This window comes from Spea bombifrons, chromosome 2 (assembly GCF_027358695.1).
Source record: "Spea bombifrons isolate aSpeBom1 chromosome 2, aSpeBom1.2.pri, whole genome shotgun sequence".
Lineage (NCBI taxonomy): Eukaryota > Metazoa > Chordata > Amphibia > Anura > Pelobatidae > Spea > Spea bombifrons.
In genome coordinates, this window is record NC_071088.1 from 35053780 (window position 1) to 35074426 (window position 20647).

Consider the following 20647-nt stretch of genomic DNA (forward strand, 5'->3'; position numbering starts at 1 on the left):
TCATTAGGCAATCCTTATGTAGCCTCATTGTAAGTTATCGGTAAGTTGCCAATAACTGAGTAATGTTTATATGGCTTATCTCTTTTTATTTACAGTATAACAGGTATTGCTTGCTCACCTTTTTGGTCCTGCAAGGGTTGATTATTTTATTTTTAACATCCTACAGAGCACCAAATTTGTTATACATTTCGTTGAGCAGGTGGGGGTAAACATGGGATATACAGTATCTCACAAAAGTGAGTACACCCCTCACATTTTTGTAAATATTGTATTATATATTTTCATGTGACAACACTGAAGAAATGACATTCTGCTACAATGTAAAGTAGTGAGTGTACAGCCTGTATAACAGTGTAAATTTGATGTTCCCTTGAAAATAACTCAACACACAGCCATTAATGTCTAAACCGTGGCAACAAAAGTGAGCACACCCCTAAGTGGAAATGTCCAAATTGGGCCCAAAGTGTCAATATTTTGTGTGGCCACCATTATTTTCCAGCGCTGCCTTAACCCTCTTGGGCATGGAGTTTAACCAGAGCTTCACAGGTTGCCACTGGAGTCCTCTTCCACTCCTCCATGACGACATCACGGAGCTGGTGGATGTTAGAGACTTTGTGCTCTCCCACCTTCTGTTGGAGGATACCCCGCAGATGCTCAATAGGGTTTAGGTCTGGAGACATGCTTGGTCAGTCCAGCACCTTTACCCTCAGCTTCTTTAGCAAGGCAGTGGTCGTCTTGGAGGTGCGTTTGGGGTCATTATTATGTTGGAATACTGCCCTGCGGCCCAGTCTCCGAAGGGAGGGGATCATGCTCTGCTTCAGTAAGCCACAGTACATGGCTGTGACACTCCCACCACCATGCTTTACTGTAGGCAAGACACGCTTGTCTTTGTACTCCTCACCTGGTTGCTGCCACACACGCTTGACACCATCGGAACCAAAGAGGTTTATCTTGCTCTCATCAGACCACAGGACATGGTTCCAGTAATCCATGTGTTTAGTCTGCTTGTCTTCAGCAAACTGTTTGCGGGCTTTCTTGTGCATCATCTTTAGAAGAGGCTTCCTTCTGGGACGACCAATTTCATGTAGCGTGAGCACTGACCGGCTGACCCCCCACCCCTTTAACCTCTGCAGCAATGCTGGCAGCACTCATACGTCTATTTCCCAAAGACAACCTCTGGATATGACACTGAGCATGTGCACTCAACTTCTTTGGTCAACCATGGTGAGGCCTGTTCTGAGTGAAACCTGTTCTGTGAAACCGCTGTATGATCTTGCCCACCATGCTGCAGCTCAGTTTCAGAGTCTTGGCAATATTCTTATAGCCTAGGCCATCTTTTTGTAGAGCAACAATTCTTTTTTTCAGATCCTCAGAGAGTTCTTTGCCATGAGGTGCCATGTTGAACTTACAGTGATAAGTAGTATGAGAGAGTGTGAGCGCTATAACACCAAAGTCAACACACCTGCTCACCATTCACACTTGAGACCTTGTAACACTAACGAGTCACATGACACCGGGGAGGGGAAATGGCTAATTTAGACATTTCCACTTAGGGGTGTACTCACTATTGTTGCCAAGGTTTAGACATTAATGGCTGTGTGTTGAGTTATTTTTAAGGGAACAGAGTGTCATTTCTTCAGTGTTTTCATATGAAAAGATATAATAAAATATTTACAAAAAAGTGAGGGGTGTACTCACTTTTGTGAGATACTGTATACCCCACTAGGCTTATTTAACCCCCTCTCTTCCACCTCCACACCTTGGTTATTAGATGATCTTGTTTTTATTATTTTTTTGTCTGTTTCATATCCTGGTGCTGCAAAGTGAAATAAACTTAAGTTATGATTTGCATCTCTCAGGTTAATTGCTTGCTTGCTTTTTTAACTCATATCACCTTGATGCAAGGGTGAGCCTGGGATTAGTGGTGCCTGGGTGCTCCCTCCGCCCACTCACTCTAACACCCTACACTTGCACACATACACACACATTTTTCCTCCTCTCCCTTGAACCACTAACCCTAGGCTCAACCCTAATAGCACCATATGCTGACACACACACTCATTAACACCCACCCACACACATGGTAACAACGTATGCTCACACACATACTCACACACCATACACTAGCAAACGAACTCTACCCCATATAGTAACACGCACTCACTTTAAAACCAAACACACATACATACATACGCACATACTCTCTCCCCCTTCTTGTTCCGCTCTCCCTCTCTTTCCCACTTTATCTTGCTCAGAGCCCTGTCTTTAATACAGCTCACACTCTCTGTGCACCCGCTGCGCCCACCTTAGTGAGCCCCTGCCTTTTGTTTCTCCTGTAAAATATACTTACATATGTAGTTTTTTTGTTAATAGGTTACTGTGGAGCAATGTTTATTGAGGATGAAAATTCCCCAGTTGAGATCACATTAGATGATACCAAGCCTGATGGGTCTGTCCCTGCCATTATGGGGTAAGGAAATTAATTTTATCTCCATTAGTAATGATTGTAAGTGTATTGTGCATGATGGGGTTGAGGAGGATCAAGTTCCTTTGTACAGTACAGTAATTCACTCTATCCCATTTCACTTTATTTTGGATTCTCAGTTTATCCATTTAAGAAGCATTTTGCCCACTGCCTACATAATAAATGTACATTGAAAGTTAATATATTTATGGAGAATATCCACTATTCTGGCTGCAAAATATCACTACGTTATTTTAACAATTCCTTTAAATACACATTACAAAAGAAATTCGATCGGTAAGGGTTGCAAGGATTTTCGCCGTGATTAAGGTTTAAATTGTTTTTTTTGTAACCAATTCACTTTCCAAAATGAAATGTAATTTTATAAGGTCTATGGGATTGTACTTAACCCTATAGAAAACGCTATAGAAAAGAGCAGATGATTCATTATTTTACAATAACTTGCAAACACATAGAGTATTTATTACTTGTCAAAACAGTACAAAGACCAAATGTTGACTAGTATTTAGGACCATGTGTTCAATGAGTGTTTCTTTACAAAACACAATGGTTTCATTTTTTGCCCTCTAAAAAAAAAATTGTGAAGAGCAAGTTTTATTGGAAAATATTTCTCATGCAAACAGCACTCTGTTTCTGTGTTCCACACTATGTTATAGTTCATTGTTTTAATGCATTTTTTTGTTTCTGTTTAGTTTCATTCTGTCCAGAAAAGCCTCTGCTCTGACAAACCTTAGCAAGGAAGATAGGTATGTTTGTCTAAATAATACAGCATTACTTGTGTTATCAGTTTGTATGTACATTCATCACTGCAATTAAAGGGACAGTTCCAGACAGCCTCACCAACAAAAATGCACATTAAAGTACTTTAATATGCATTCATTAAACCTGCTACAAATAAAGTTAAATCCCCTTTGGGACAAGCTGCAGCTCTGGCGCTGAGTTGCGTAAAGCTGTCAGTCTGTTGCAGGAACGTGTTGAAACCTATGGGATTGTTTAGTGGGCACCGGCTCCAGTAGAGATCAGCATACCATGTGGTCGCAGGCAGCAGGAGATGTGTTTGGCTAAATACATCTCCTGGAAGCTGGAGGGCGGAGAAAGACTTAAATGCATATGGGGGATTTTACAGAATGATTCTATGCATTTGCAAGGGTAATCACACAAAAAATGACCCACCATATGATTAGAGTCATATAATGCCAACTGCTAAGCAAATCTCTCATCTGAGCACAAAAATATACACCAATAGAGTATATATTATGTATATGTCACGTACAAGTAGTTTGGAGACACCGTGGTCAGGTAGGACTCCAGGACAGAACAGTTCAGAGAAGCCGAGGTCAGGATTCCGGAGAACAGGATAGCCGATAAACGTAGCCGAGGTCAGGATTGAGGAGATCAGGATAAACGATGAACGAGCCGAGGTCAGGATACAGGATAACAACGTAGTCAGGCAAGCCGAGGTCAAACACAGGAATCAGGAAGGTAAACGCTATCTGGGTGCTAGCACAAGGCATAGACGACCATCAGAAGGCAAGGTGTAACTGGTCTGAGGGGTTTAAATGGAGAACCGCGGAGGAAGTCTGAATCTCCCATCAGCCCCCTCATGACATCACTTCTGGTGTCCGGGAATCGCGACCATCTTGAGGGTGGCGTAATCTACCTTCATAAAGTCCTGCAGTAGGAGAGTTCGCCACTAGACTAGCTGTACTAGTACTTCGGAGGATGGCAGCGGAAGTGATCGTGCGGTGGAGGGGGTCTCCCTCTCCTTCGTGGTGGCTGCTGCGGAGGTGGCCGTGCATTGGAGGGGGGTCTCCCTCTCCTTCGTGGCGGCTCCTGCGGAGGTAGCCGTTCGTTGGAGGGAGGTCTCCCACTCCTTCGTGGCGGTTGCTGCGGAGGTGACCGTGCGTTGGAGGGATGTCTCCCTCTCCTTCGCGGCGGCTGCTGCGCCAACGTGGGACCCGAGGACAGGTGGGTAACAGTATATAATTAATAAAACAATAATGGTGTATAATTCTTTATCCATCAGTGCCCCAACCAGAATAATCAGAAATTGCTGATAAATGTAATATAATGTCCTACTGCATTTTTTACATTATTTGCATATTACACTATTTACACACAGTATGTAAAAAGATATGGTGACATATTTATTATCAATTTTAGAAAGAGAAGAATTTGTGAACACTTTGCCAAAGCATTGGGTACAGAAGAAGCATTGCATGTAAGATACTGTTGTGCTTTTTATATTCAATTGTCACTGTTTTTTCAGAAATTTGGTTTGCAAAATACCTTTCATAATAATAATAATATTGATTGATTGTTTCCATGATTAATTGCCAGCCAGTACATTACGAAGAGAAGAACTGGTGTGAAGAAGAATACTCAGGGGGATGCTATACTGTTTATTTCCCCCCAGGAATTATGACTCAGTATGGAAGGTAAGATGACAAACATTTTTCAAATATGTATCAAATTTTTCAATATAAGTATCAAATATGTGGGTATGGTGAAGCAGGTAATCTTATATTTTAACCCCCTTGAATTCGCTGTCCTCATTTTGGGTTCCATTTACATATACTTTCATTCTTTCTGCAACTTCACAAAGTTTGGCATAACACTTATACATTCTTCCGATTACTAGATTCAGGATGTCCTAATTAAACACATGAAAAAGTTATTTTCATTTAGATTTAAGCCAAACTAAAAGAAGTTTCATGTGTTAAATACATATAACAAGAAACAGGGGAGCAGACCAAGGTGCCATAAGCAAAAGTAAGCATCCAGGCTTACCCCTTTCACTTGTAGTTCTCACAATATCCCAAACCAAGAAGAAACAACTTGATGCTGAGCAAAACCTTAGTTAACTGACTGTACCTAACAAATGTGCCTTCTGCCAAGAATGTGTTCTCCTACATCAAGAATACAATTAAAAATTGATACTTATATAGCAACATATGTTTATTAGTTTAGTTTATTGTTGTAATAAATATTGATACAATAGTGTAAGTAATTACTGACAACAGTTATTTTTAACAATAATATTTTTTTTTAAATCTTAACAAAATTAAGTTTCTTACATTTTAAACTCAAGTACCACTGTTAGACAAAATACTCTTTATTTATATTTGTTATTTTCATTTTGCCTGTTACTTAAATCTTGTCATATGTCCAAAGTGTCATTCGACAGCCTGTGGGGAAGATATACTTTGCTGGGACTGAGACTGCTACACAGTGGAGTGGATACATGGAAGGTGCTGTGCAGGCTGGAGAACGAGCAGCCAGGGAGGTAGGAAAACAAGAATACTGTAACGGGTGTTGGTTCTCGGGGTTGTGAAAAAATAGAAACGTACATAAATAATTATCAACCTCTAAAGACAGTTCGCAATCCTAATTCAACCACAAAACAACAATACAACATTGGTGGATGACTGCATGCTATTAACAAAACATATAATCGGGCAATATCGAGGACATTGCAGAAACTTATGATTTCTGTGTCTTCTCTCTGTGTGTTTGGGTTGATATGTTGTCTCAATCTCTTATTCCACTAGGCCTGAAGCAGTTAATTGGAATGGGATTGGAATGAAATGTAGAGACAGCTCTATCTGAAGCAGCAATTATCATCTAGCTATGATACTGGTTAGAATAGGGTGGCCCTACTCGGACCCTGCACATTATGTTGGATGAGGCTTTGGCAGCATATATCATGGGTCACGAGTCATGACCATACAGGGGATAACTAAGTAGCTCTGGCACTGAAAGGCCAAATGATGTACATGTGGCCCCTGGCTGGATACGCCCAGCTGCACACTATGTTTTTATTCATCTCATTCATGCAGCCCAGTTGGTGGACACTGTAGTAAGGATGGTGTATCAGATGGCCAGCCCAGGCCACCAATGTATGTACCTAGAATACAATTAAATACTGTTGTAACTTAACTGTTCACTAGTGTTCATCTGTCACAGTGAAACATCAAAGATCCTTCCCCAATGCTGAATGTAACACTTTTTCTAACTAAACATTTCAATAGAAACATCATTCCTCGTAATGTTGAATCCCCAACCTTCCCAGAGATTAAACTGTTTTGTTTAATTGATGGCACACTTTATTGCCATGTGATACTAAAGCAAGCACTGATACGTTGTTGCCATTTTATGTGATTAAACCTTTAGAGGAAAGGATGAAGATCTTAGGATTCCAGAGAGTGGAACGACAACCTGTTCATTGTTTAGACTTTTCATTGGAAAGTTTGTATATATTAGCACTAGCAGTTGGTAGAATATAGTATGTGCAATTATGGTCACATTTTATGACTTTTTTTCTCTTCATATTATTCTCCTGGAATGTCCAAAATGCATTGATAACTGATGGACTAAATTAGATTGGCATCTCCAATAAAAGAGGTTGATCTCTGTCAGAAGGCCCAGAATAACAGTAACCCAAACGCAGGTGGCACATAGATTACCCCAAACAAGCGCGAGGTGCTCGGCCAATACTATACAACTTGACATTTTATGGAAATCACCCTTACAAAAATTACTAATGTCCTACTCTGTGCTGACCTTTATGCTGCTTTTGACACCGTGGACCATGCTCTAGTTCAAACCCTTCACTATCTTGGTCTCCGTGACACTGCTGTCTCCTGGTTCTCATTCTACCTTTCTGATCATTCCTTCAGCGGCTCCCCCTCCAGTAACACTTCCCCTCCTCTTCCCCTCTCAGTTGGTGTACCCCAAGCCTCAGTTTTAGGCCCAATTCTATTCTCACTTTACACTACCTCACTTGGCAAACTAATCTCAGCCTTTGACTTTCAATACCACCTGTATGCGGATGACACCCAGATCTACCTTTCCTCTCTTGATCTCTCTCCTTCCCTAACTATCTGCCTTGCCTATGTCTCTAACTGGATACCTTCACAATTTCTAAAACTCAACTTTTCCAAAACTGAAATAATCTCCCTTCCCCTCACGCTCATTTCCTTGGTGTCACCCCTGACTCTGGCCTCTCATTTACAACCCCATATCCAGTCTGTCTCAAAACACCGTAGGATGCTTGTCCTCCAGATGTCGGTGACATCTGCCTCCTGCTCTTCACTAATTTGTAAATACAAATAGACAACCAAATGGTAAGGGCTTCTTACCCGCTTGTTGTAAGTTAGCAGAGTCGGCAGTCCTGATGCAGCCCCAAACGAATTTCCCCTCTGTCTATCTATGATTAAGTCCGGTGTGGACGAAATGCATGAGTGCTTGTGAATCAATAAAGTGCGATAATTTTGGATGGACGCATACGTTAAGTTAGCAGAGTCGGCAGTCCTGGTGCAGCCCCAAACGGATTTCCCCTCTGTCTATCTATGATTAAGTCCGGTGTGGACAAAACTTGTGAGTGCTTGTGAATCAATAAAGTGCGATAATGTTGGATGCTTCCTCACCTGCCTTTGGACAATACTAGTGTGGCTGATCCATTCCTACAGTGGCACTTTTACCTCTTGTGTAAAATACCCCAGCTCCTTTTAGATTGTAAGCTCGGGCTCTCCTTACTTCTTGTTTCTGAATTGTTGTTTTATTTTATTTTACTCCTTTTTATTTCATGTTTACCCATTGTATAGTGATGCAGAATATGATGGTGTTATATAAAACAATAAACAATAATAATAAAAATAACTCATGCAAAAATGGGTGAATTAGGCTGTCATTAAGAATACATAAAGAATTAATTTATGGTAAAAATACTGCATATAGTGCTGTCATTGTTGAAATTATCACAAAAATATCTAGACAGAGTGTAAATATACCTTAGGCACAATAAGATTAACATATTTCATTTACCACAGATATTTAGCAATAAATCACTAATTATGTTTCACGTTACTACAACCCTCTGGATATTTTTTAATAATTGCTTGCTTAAATTTTGTGCTTGCTTGCATAAGAGTAAATATCTCCACTTCCTGATTGCAGATAATGTGCCAGATGGGACTAATTCCAGAAAGTGAAATATGGATGCCTGAGCCTGAATCAGAGGTAGGTCTCATGCAGCACAAAAGTCATATAATTTAATATAGAATTGTATTAAATTCTGCTATGTATGCTGGCAGGTCATTCTACTTATCCATCGCCCTGTCAATGAAAATAAAAAATACTTTCTCGCACAAACATCTAAGCCTCTGACCTTTTAGTTTTAGATTGTGACCTCTTGTTGTGCCATTCCTAATCCCTTTAGATATTCGAAGGTTTCTTTCATATCCCCAAGCTATATATCTTAAGACATTTAAGTATTATTATTATTATTGAGGTACATTAATCCAGATGTGTTGTGTTGTAGTATAATACTTTCAATAATTCATATCTCTTCTCTATTAAGGATGTTCCAGCACTACCGTTTAATAGAACATTTTTGGAAAGAATACTGCCATCTGCTCAAGGATTTGCAAACTTCCTTTGTCATTCTGCTTTCCTTGCCTCGGCTGTTGTTCTTGGATTGTATGCACACAGAAAGGGGTTTGTTGTTCGATTGTAATCAGCTTACAACTGCCAGAAACAACCAGAAAATCTCTAGTTGTTTAAGTAGATATCCCACGATCCTCTACTAGCCATGCCTTTTTATGTAATCGTTATCAAGACACTGTGAAATTTGAACACACAGTTGGGTATTTACTGCGTCAATACAATAATGTAACCAATAATTATTTTATTCTCAAGTTCTCAGGAGTCCATGTTTAATCTTTTCATTTACAGCACAAAGAACAATTATATGATATGGCAATAGCAAATCTATATTTTAGGGAAACCTAATACATCTGTTAAGATATCAAGAACTAGGTTAGGCATGCTCTAATTTCCCAGGTGTTAACTAAATCTCACACAATGCGTTTCTATTATATAGTTGTGGCAGATTGTCCAAGTTGTACATCTTTAAGACCAATGATGCTACAGGTTGCCTACTTCTGGCCTCCAGCCTAGAACAAACTTTTTTGTATTTCTTAATATTGTCATCTGGTGCAATATGGAATAGATTTAACATATTGGGAAGTATATTTTTATGACTCTTAATGTTTTTTCATATTAATGATTATGTTGATTTATGCTTCTACTCTGCTTTTTTTAGTTGTATCTTTTCTATAACATGTGTTATTCTCATATGTAATATGTTTACAATTATGGAATTTGTTCTGGTTTAAGACCTGTCAGTACAATGTTCATTATAAGAGCTGTTCTAGATCTGGGACTAGTATTCCCAATACTGCAATCATTACTGCATTTTAACTGGCAGAAACTAGAAACATAATAAATAGAAATAAATGTTTGCAATATCAGGGAATGCAGTTTTCCTTTTAATAAATCTTGCTTCAAAACCTCACCTCATCTTCCAGTTTTTGCATCATCAGACATTTTTTTCATAACTGTGATATCAAACCTGACTACAGTTCTGGGATTTTCATTATGGCAGAGTGAATTCTGTCACACTGATGCCAGAACAGTGGCATTAGAGAAGGCAGTTGCTAATTATTATTGGACTAATTTGGACCACTAATTGCAAATATGGCCAACAGTCTAGAATTTGACCTTCTAAGGATCTTACTATTTGAAATCTGGCTTCATTTCTTCTGTCTACCCACAATATGATTTATTTATACAAAGTTTCTTTTAGTTTAGGGGGGGGGGTTGCTGGAGAGGCCTTGGCCTTTTTTGCTGGAGAGGCTTTTTGGCTGACATAGTTGGCTGATCTTAAGGTCTATTTACCAAAAGCAGAGTTTGCAGGAGAGTTATACAATATAAAGGCCCAAAACCATTTCTGCTGTAGAAGGAGCCTAGTTTAATACATAGTTAGATTTTAGTAGGCGCCTCACTCACTGAATTAGGCATTATACAGGGCCAGCTTAGCTCTTCCTGCTAGGGAAACCCTTCCGTTTTAGCTCTTCATAATAAACAGAGAAATAATGGAGGGGATCAAACCACAACTCTCCTGTCAACTACCCCATGTCTCATAAGAAGAATGTCCTAGTTTGCCTTTGAATACAATCATAGCTACCATATTTTGTTAAGTTTTTCAAGTAATATCAATATTTTTGGGTTACAATAATTTGTTATGTTTGAAGAACTTTACATATACTGATATAAAATGTCTTCAATGGATGTCTCTGTAGTTAATGACATAACATAGAGGTCACTGGAGGTGTAGCTGGGACAGTTCCCTAACACGAAAGACATGACTGTAGACCAAGGAGCTGGTTGCTTGGTAGTTTAGAAGAGACAGATCTGTTTCGGAACCCAAATGTGTTTTTTTCCACTGATGCCCCTCATTATAAGAATTAAGGTCTGGTGGCCAAAATGGCTATACTGTTCTACAGCCCTAAAGGTCACAATAACGTGTTAAAATTGCATAAAAACTTGCAAGTTGTTTATGTTTGTTACATTTACGATCAAAATCCCTTAACATCATTTTGTAAGCTATAACAACAAAATAGTCTCTTCATGGCTGTTTAAAATCTTTAGAGAAGATGCACCTGCACTCCTGCTAGACAACCAAGTATAGCCTGGGTTCACCAGGGTTCAGCCAAGCACATCTCCGACAAGTAGTATACCTACTGCCAGTCCGCTCCAGTGCTTGGCTCAGCATGAGTTGCCAATTGTATGGCTCTCCTGCCACTGATTGGCTGCTTTAAGCACTCATGACCAGGCAAATCGTTGGACCGTGGAGAAGGTGGAGAAGGAACAGGGGGAACATAGCAAAATAGAGTAAGCAAGAACTGAGTGGCTTTTGTAGTTGGTTATAGCCAGCTGCATCGTGCCCTGCCTACCAATAATTGCTTTTAATGAATTGTTTATGAGAAACCTGCATCTGTTGTCAGCAGATTATTATTGATGCAGGGAGCATGTAATAATTGTTTGCTGTAGACCAAAACACAAGATGCATTAAAGTGACACATTTTACTTATTTCTTGGAACTGTGATCTGTGCATGTATTCTCTCTGGCTTTGCTGATTTCTGTTATTATATTGAGATGTGTTCCTTTAATTTATTAACACCGATTAAACCGTTTTCTTCTGAAAACAAAATTGTATTTCCAAAGTGTGGAACACATTTCAGAGAATATCTAGACAGGCTTGGAACATGACTTGTTGAACCTATATTGCCCCAACATAAAAAAACAACTTGTATTTCATGCACGTTGCTATGTTTCTACCTAACTAGTGTGTTGTACTTCTAGAGTGCTGTTTCCTATGTTTCAAATCTTCCTATTCTTACTTGTGCATAGTGAAATTATTAATGTTGATAAGGCAAATATCTTCCCACATAACAGTCCACATCATAAGAACCCACTAACTCTCCATGGTTCCACTTGTATTCCATAAATTGTTTTAAACTCTAACTAGTCCTTCAGACCCATCCAGCTTATTCTTTCTACATTATCAAGTGCAGTATGGAAAAAACATGAGATAAAACGGGTATACTGGCCCAGGTCCATGTAAAGTCTCCCTGATTTTGGATCATTTTTTCCATTGCAACCAATGTGTGGATTGCTATACAATTACTACTGACAAACCAGTTGGTAAGATACAATTATTGACTATGTTAGCTTTACTCAATTAAAAACTATGGCACCAGATTCCACAATAACTATTATACAAGATCTAAATTTATACATAAAAAAATGTACTGAGTGCTGGCATAAGTGGAGCAAGCATTCCTAGGTAGAAATGAAGTTCCTAATATGGCTTGCTAATTCTTATACTGTCTTTCATTTTATTCTACTATGAATCCATCAGGGAAATATGTTTTCAATCCGTAGTTATTAATATTGATAATAAAGAGTCTGTGTTCTGCACTGTCTTTTAAGGTATACTTTTTCAAAAGCCTCATTGACAAATCATTATTGTTACAGACAGGAATTAATTAAGGCTCATTCCTCAAGGAATGCATTCACTGCAAGACAAGACACTTACCCAGAGCCTTGATGAGCCATCAGGACACTTGTTAATCACATAATAAAACTACTTGATTAAAATACAATGGATATGCTACAATATTAAACATATGTGTTGCCATTTTAACACACACATTTTTGTCCACTCTACGATTCTTGCTATTCAGACTAGCAAAATATTTTCATAAGACTAATGTCATGCTATATTGACTTGTTTCTATGACAACCAGCAGCTTTAAGGACATGTCACATCTTATATATAATTACATCTATTCATCTGTATTACAGAACAATAGCAAGGGTGACTGATTAAAGTTACTACAGCAACAGCATAGATGAGGAGAAAAAGCTCAGAGAGTAGAGATAGTGTTTTAATGTTGCTGTTATTTTTCCTGAAAATAATTATTCAATAAATGAATAAACTGAATATTAAACAACGGTCATTGAGTGCTGCCTTCTCCACTTTAGTAATTTTTAACAATCTCAGCAAGTATGACATCTTTTTGTAAGTCTTGACGGTTATTTTAGATGTAGGCGAATATGCAAAAGCTTAAGAATAGTTAGTATAAATGACAATGGCAGTGTGCTGAGTTGTCTACCAAGGACCCTAGGCAAGACTACTCTTTTGTGCCCATTATTTTTTCCATTTTGCATAGAATTTTTGTTTTCATGTTTTTTTGTTTCATGTACACAATTTAAATTTCTGTTCTTTTGCTGTTTCATGGGAACATTATTGTGACTTTAAGGACCAATGAACACTCATGCACACAAAACATTCTCCGCTCTTTGCGAAATGTATTAGGCATAGGCAAGCCTAGGTGACTGGTACCTGGGTGCAAGATTTCATTGGCGCCCCATAAAATACCACACCAACACCTTAACATTCTCTAACACACACTGTCAGGGTTCCACCCTGCCAGCCTGCACTATGTGATAATTATACATTGTTGTGTCTACCTGGAGCCACTAGTGGCCACCCTTCCCACTCAAGAGCACCTATTTCTTATTACTTGGAACAGCTGAGCCACGTTACCTGACTGTAGCCCTGCCCTTATATGCCTGCTCTGCCCTCCAGTCTGGGCCATTGCATTGATGTGTATTTAGCTTTGCTATTTTTCTGCTTCCTGGTCCTGTGTTGTTCCTTGCTGTTGTATCCCACGCTTTTTGACCCGGCTTCTCCTGACCTTGCTCTCGGTTTCCGGTTTGGCTTTTGTTCCTGTTATCTCCTGGTATTGACCTGGCTTGCCTGACTGCGTGTGCCCTGCCTGAGGGCTGCCAGGCCGTGTGCCAGCTGTGTTCCTCGTCTGAGGAGTTCCAGCCTTGTGCTCCTCTCCGTGGTCCCCTATCCGAAGTCCGCTCCATAGTCCCCCCTGAAGTTCCCTCCATTGCCCCATATCCGAAGTCTGTATCCAGGCGTGGTGCATCTGCCTTTGTGCCTTTATCACACTTATTGACTAGTCCTGTTTCTCCTGTTCTGCCAGCACACTGCAATATATACTGTTATTTGTATATATACACCTACAGCCTCTTGTATCTTTATTTGCCTGTCTGTACCTACCTACCAGTCACGATGCTTTGTGGGGTACAGAAAGTCACACTCTTACCATGCACACACCCTATCACTGCATGCTGCCGCGCTTCTAATGCGCTACTAGTGGCGCAAGCTGCAATGATATTCCATCCCATCTGCTCAATAAGACTCGACAAACAACCTAAAGATCAAGTACTGATTATATACAATAAAAGCATTCTTAAACCTTTGGGTAAGTGCAGAATTAAACTGAACAAAATTATGTAGCAATAAAAATTATAGGATGGACTTTACAGTGGTAAAAGAAGGTGAGCATGAAAGCTGTCCAGTGCAATTGAAAACGAGCATGTGTAGAGATGGGAAGGCCTGGGGAAAAAATAGAAAAATGTGGAAAAAAATTATTTTACATTTTTTTTCCCAAAGCTGTTTTTTTTTTTTTGTTTTTGTTTTTGCATGTGTAGAGATGGGAAGGCCTGGGGAAAAAAATAGAAAAATGTGGAAAAAAATTATTTTACATTTTTTTTTCCCAAAGCTGTTTTTTTTTTTTGTTTTGTTTTTGCATGTGTAGAGATGGGAAGGCCTGGGGAAAAAAATAGAAAAATGTGGAAAAAAATTATTTGAATTTTTTTTTTCCCAAAGCTGTTTATTTATTTATTTTTTCTGGAAAAAGATATGGAATATGAAATATGTTCTTTTACAATGATAACTAATATGTTCATGACATGGTATTTAAACTGTAGAACATGAGGACCTTAATGAAAGACTTCTGAGACTTTACATAAAGTCTCAAATCATTTCAAGTTTTTGCACCTGAAGACAAGCAAATCCTGGAACACAATTTAAATACTGAGAATGCATTTTTTTCAATTTCCATTTTTCTGCAAAAGAGACATTTTTTTCCATGGCTTCAAAATTTCTGTAAATTGTACATCATGCAAATGTGTGTATTAGCCTGGAATGAATGAACAGTTAAAAACCTTTATCAAGACGTGTAGTATATGTCAATGTTGGCAAGACAAGCAAAGTAAGGAAACACTGCACCCACATGGCATTCCAAAAAAGACATTGGGCAAAGATTGGTTCACTTGGGATAACAAGGACTTTTTATAACTGTTAACAGTTTTGGGAAGTGGACTATTTAAATGATACCAGATCCCCAAAAAGTTATTCTAAAAGCCTATTTTGCATGATCTGGCATTCCAGGCATCCTGCTTTCAGACAATGCTGAAAATTTTCAGTAAAGAGTGAGACTTTGACCATGAGACTTCATCTTCAGGATACCCGCAAAATAATGGAAAAACAGAGTCTGCAGTCAAAACTGTAAAGAAACGCATGGAGAAGGCAAAGCAAGTAGGGACAGGTATATATCTGTATATGTCTTTATTGGATCAATGCAATACACTAACCCAGGGTTTGTCCAGTGGTCCAGCACAAAGGCTTATTAGCAGGCAAACCAAGATTCTTCAGCCAATGGGTGGAAAAACTGCATAAAAAAAACACAAAAATTGGTCAGACAAGAGTGAGGCTGAAGGAAAACCAAAAACAGCAGGAACACTATTACAACAAAGATGCAAAAGATCTGCCAGTCCTCCAAAGAAATTACTGTGTACAAATACAGCCTATGGAAAAATACGGACAAAAGGCTCACTCTTATATGGTGCAAATAGAAGAAGGGCGACTGCTTAGAAGTACAGGAGAACAAGAGAATTGCCCAATTGGCCAATGAGGAACCAGGTAGTGCTCTTAAAGTTACCACAGTGTCAGCAACCAACACACAACCAGAGATAAACCCAACACCAGGCGCAATGGACATTGGATTACAAGGGGCAGACAATGACAATATGCAAAGAAACAATGCAGACATTCATTACCCAGATCTGGCAGATTATGCAAAAATCCAGTCCATCTGATTATGTCTGACTTCATCTAATCTATGACACTATTTGAAATAATTTATTTTCTTTATTCTACATGTTTTGTATTACTAATACTTTTTTGTTTAAGAGAAAAAATGTAGCAATATTATACAAGCAACCTGCAGATGGAGCTGTAGAGTTCAGAGAGTTTCAGCCATTTTAGTTGTGAGCTAAATAGCCCAGCATGGCAGTTGTATGGAAAAAACAAGTCAATTTAACCCTATAATCGAGAGTGCATCAATATTTGCATAGGAAGTATCCAAACAGCCCGAATTGGCCATCTGGGCTGAGAGCGCCACCCGCTAATCCAATCTGCCGCTCCACAGATGTGTAGATCTGATCTACACCAACCTCCATATTTTCTTTCTCTTTGTCAAATCACATACTCCAACTTCTGAATCATGTCTCCTTTTACTATATAACCAACACCAGCCTCCGTTTTATCCATCTTCCATCAGATCACTGTTTTGTCCCCACCAGCCAGATAAAACCGCAACTCGCCTACCTTTTTCGTAAGCCAGGCATCGTTTCCTCATAATCATATGTAGATGTCTAGGCACATTATGCGCAGCTGTATCAGAAGCGTTGGATGAGGCATAGCATCCAGGACCTGCCATGGCCTCACAGACTTGTGTTTCCTAATTAAACTGGGCTGGTGACGGGAGATCTTATGGCTTGCCTCACCTGGCCCCTTGGGGGTGCGGGGCCTGGAGTGCCCCCTTGCTAAGTGGAATGAATCTGCCTTAGTGCCACTGTCTATAGATAGATAGATAGATACTGGGTACTTGTACAGCTCTGCATTTGTGTCGCAGACACGTTTGTTTGTGAAGTGCCACTGCATAGCATATAGACTTTTGTTGTAACTTCTATAACAGGAACGTTAATAATGCTGTTCACATGCCCTATAATCTCGATCTTAAATGTCTTCTTTGTGTTTTTCAATGCATGGCAAAGGATCGTATAATTAGCACCAGATGGACTGCAATGCATTTAGCTGTGGATCCTGTGTGTGTTAATTACCACACAAGGGAAAATACTCAAAAAGCAAGGGGAATATCGACACTTTGTGCGTGTATTACTGTACTAAAATAATTTAGGGCATTCAACAGAACCACTATATATATATTGGTTTGGATATCTTCCTAATCCACTGGTTTCCTAATTATTAATATAGTCCATGGCACTAATTCTAGGAGACAGTAACACAAAATGTTTCCAAATCTCTTCTAAAAACATTTTATCTTGTGCTGACCACTTTGTAATGACTGCAAGAGAACTGTGGCATCATTATTAGCTTCCATTAATGAGTTTTCATTTAGGCTTCAATGAAAAAGATTCTCTGGTGAGTCATTTTTAATCCAAATATTTTTTTGTCAGGAGAAGAACAAATTACTTTTTTCAATTTGCATACCTTCCAACAGTCTCAGTTTTTGTGGGATAATACCTGTTTTTGAGCTGGTAGTGGCCATTATGGGTTGGTTAGAGACATCTTCTGATCAACCCAGGTAGCTGTATAATCAATGGAGGTCTGTGTTATTGCAGCACAGAACTCTACTGCAGTACCTATGTGTGAGGCGGCTAAAGTGGGCAAGTGGTCAGTCTTCCTTTCCTGCGCACCTGTAAAGCTGGCCCTGCCCCACAACCATGGAACATTCTGGCTTTGGCTATCTGAAGCCTCCCTTGCGGGATGCAGGTAGGGGGTCCCACTGAAATCTGCCGATGTTGTGGGCACACAATATTTTTAATGAGGAAGTAAGCGGGGAGCGACCCAGAGTTTCCCCTTAGTGACCACATATGCCCACAATACTTCAGTGGTGTCTCTTTGAACACCTAATTGTTCAGGGGTATGCATTTGATACCTCCTCTCCGTAATTGAGTCTTCATTTACTAAAGAAATGTTAACGTAAGTTTGCAGAAACCTGAATTGAGTATGCTCTATGAAAGGCCAGCTCCAGGTTCCTTCACTTGTAAGAAGGGATGAGTTAATGGAGAGATTTCTTGATTGTCCCCGAGAGAGGAAAAAGAAGAGGGCCTCCCTGCGAGGCCCAGAAAAGAGTAAACATTCTGTAGAAAAATGTGAGAGAATTCTTGATTGTCCATGACAGAGGAAAAGAGGGCCTCCCTGAGAGGCCCTGAAAAGAAAGACATTCTATAGAAAAAATACCAACACTGAGACGCTGAAGTGAGGGTATGCAGTTGAGTTTCCTTTAACTCTTTTGGATTCAAACAAACACACTGTTCAAAAATTTCTGGCACATAAAGAATGTTTGGATAAAGGGTCAGGTTTAAATTAAGCAGCTGCTCAACTCAGTTCATAGATTTTATTTTTGTTATCTGTTGTTAGAAATTGACGACTGTAATCTAAGATTGAGTCTTTTTGAGTCATTTTCTTTAACCCCTTCATGATTAGAGTTTTTCACACCCTTGTGAACATTTTAGCCATGTTTGTTCAACCATGATTCTCATTTTTCTTGCTAAGCGTACTGAGATGAAGGTAAAACAGGCATCACTTTCTTTTTCAAAGGCCAGGTTTTTCAAACGCATGGACTCCGATAACTTCGATAATGGTCACAGGAAATATACCTTAAAAATACATATTATTAAAAAGAAGATACCTGGGGTATTTTACAAGTGCCATTTTGACACTTGTTAAGTGGGTTGTGCTAAGGCAAGCGCCACAAGCAACTGAAGCAGCCAGCGCCAGTAGAGACATTGGCATAACGGAGCCCCCGCGGGCCCAATGCCAGCCCGACCAACCCCCCAACACACACATTGAGGGAGCAGAAAAGCTGGTATAGGCATACCCATGCTGAGCCATGTCATAAAAAGAAAAACCTAGCTCCCAATTGAAGCCCTCTCTAACTAAACTATGCTGGCCCAGACTGACCAGCCTAATCACACACTAACTTATCCCACGCTAAGCCAGGCTCTGGAAAACCTTCCCCAGACAGCACACAAAAGGTCCAGGTAGGTCAGTGATGGGCAACCTTTTTGGCGTGGTGTGTCAAAAATCGGCAAAAAATCGAGCATAACTCGCGTGGTGTGTCACTTCGACAAAAAAACATAATTTTGCGCAATTTATAGTTTAAACTACAAAAATGTATCATTGCAATATATAATTGTATTTAATAAACCAAAAACAAATTATTTAACATACCTGCTTAGTATCTACTTACCTTTCAGGAGTCCTGCGGTGGGGGTGCAAGGCCTCTGTCTCCCAGCTCTGCCACTGTATAGAACAGTATAGAGTGATGGGAGTTATGATGTACTTTAGAGCATAATTATATAATGAAAAATACATTGGAAATGGTACAGCATAACACCCATCACTCTCACACACTTACCAATCCACACATACCAATCCACACATACCAATCCACACGCATACCAATCCACACATATATACCAATCCACACACATATACTAATCCACACACATACCAATCCACACACATACCAATCCACACATATACCAATCCACACACATACACCAATCCACACACATACCAATCCACACACATACCAATCCACACACATACACCAATCCACACACACATACCAATCCACACACATACACCAATCCACACACACATACACCAATCCACACACATACCAATCCACACACATACACCAATCCACACACACATACCAATCCACACACATACCAATCCACACACATACCAATCCACACACATACACCAATCCACACACATACACCAATCCACACACACATGTCATAGGTTCGCCATCACTGAGGTAGGTAATACCTCACTTGGCTCAGGGATGGTCTTCTTCAGGGCCTCTCCTTGCCCTGGGAGCGCAGGGAACGTCCTCTTCCCCCAACAGTCTCTCCGATCATCAGGCTCCAGGGGGTTTTAATGCCCAGCACCTGTGCCTGATGCAGGCTCCATAGCAATCCCGGGCCGGATCCTGCAGACCTCTAACCTATTGGAAAAGCCGACATGGATTTTCCACAGAACGGGGAACAGAGCATTGGCCCACCATGCTCTCCAATTGCTCCACCCCAGGGACCCATGTGTATGATCTGCATAGCACCTGTACCCAAATGGCAAATTAATCATCTCCCTGGGGTATACAGCGTCACAGTATCTACTGTATGGTCTTAGAATATGTTAGTGCACAGTTGAAGAGACCAGTAAAGGGATTAAAGAACTAATCCTCTCATGTCCCATTATTCCCCTGTTTACTTTCTATTAAGAGATGGGCTAACAATATGTATAAATATGGTAACTTCTGTACAATAAAGTTGCTGTTCATGAATGATGGTAGTCTGGTCTACTTTTTATGACATGTTGTTTTTGATCTTGTAACCCCGGCTGTCAGAGATCAGAGTTCCCCGCACCGGTGCATTCTCTCTGACAGTCTCTGCTAGCCACACCTCCTTCCGGCTGCAGCGTAAGTTGTCTACGGGAATCGCGTAGACATCTACACGCTGCCCCGGCTGCATGACAGAGGAGTCAGAAGCACCGGTAAGTTTGGGGGGGGGCAGGGGAGTGTTAAATGGGGGGCATAAGGCATTTCTGGAGCCAGAGTGTTCTATGAAATGCCTTTTAACCCCCTTAATGCCACTCTGCCTCCAGAAATGCCTTTTTAACGCTCTATGCGCCACTCTGCCTCCTGAAATGCCTTAAACCTCCCTATATGCCACTCTGCCCCATAATATGTCTTTTAACCCCCTTAAAGGCACATAGGGGGTCAAAAGGCATATCATGGGGCACAGTGGCATATAGAGGGTTAAAAGGCATATCATGGGGCCCAGTGGCATATAGG

At 40.0% G+C, this 20647-nt stretch overlaps 1 protein-coding gene across 2 annotated transcripts in view; it reads left to right on the top strand.

The window, feature by feature from the left end:
- The window catches only part of LOC128475015 (amine oxidase [flavin-containing]-like), a 275083-nt gene that overhangs the window by 21396 nt on the left and 233040 nt on the right, over positions 1-20647 (top strand). Inside the window, exons 9-15 of one of the 2 annotated variants that reach the window (XR_008346427.1) lie at positions 2374-2470; positions 3178-3231; positions 4649-4706; positions 4826-4923; positions 5660-5771; positions 8444-8506; positions 8847-9481. Coding sequence is in view for 1 of the 2 variants with exons in the window: in XM_053457465.1 (XP_053313440.1) it covers positions 2374-2470; positions 3178-3231; positions 4649-4706; positions 4826-4923; positions 5660-5771; positions 8444-8506; positions 8847-9002 (638 nt within the window). In the remaining variant the exon portion in view is untranslated. Of the gene's footprint in view, positions 1-2373; positions 2471-3177; positions 3232-4648; positions 4707-4825; positions 4924-5659; positions 5772-8443; positions 8507-8846; positions 9843-20647 lie in introns of those variants that run through there. The other variant, XM_053457465.1, reaches the window with a different exon arrangement.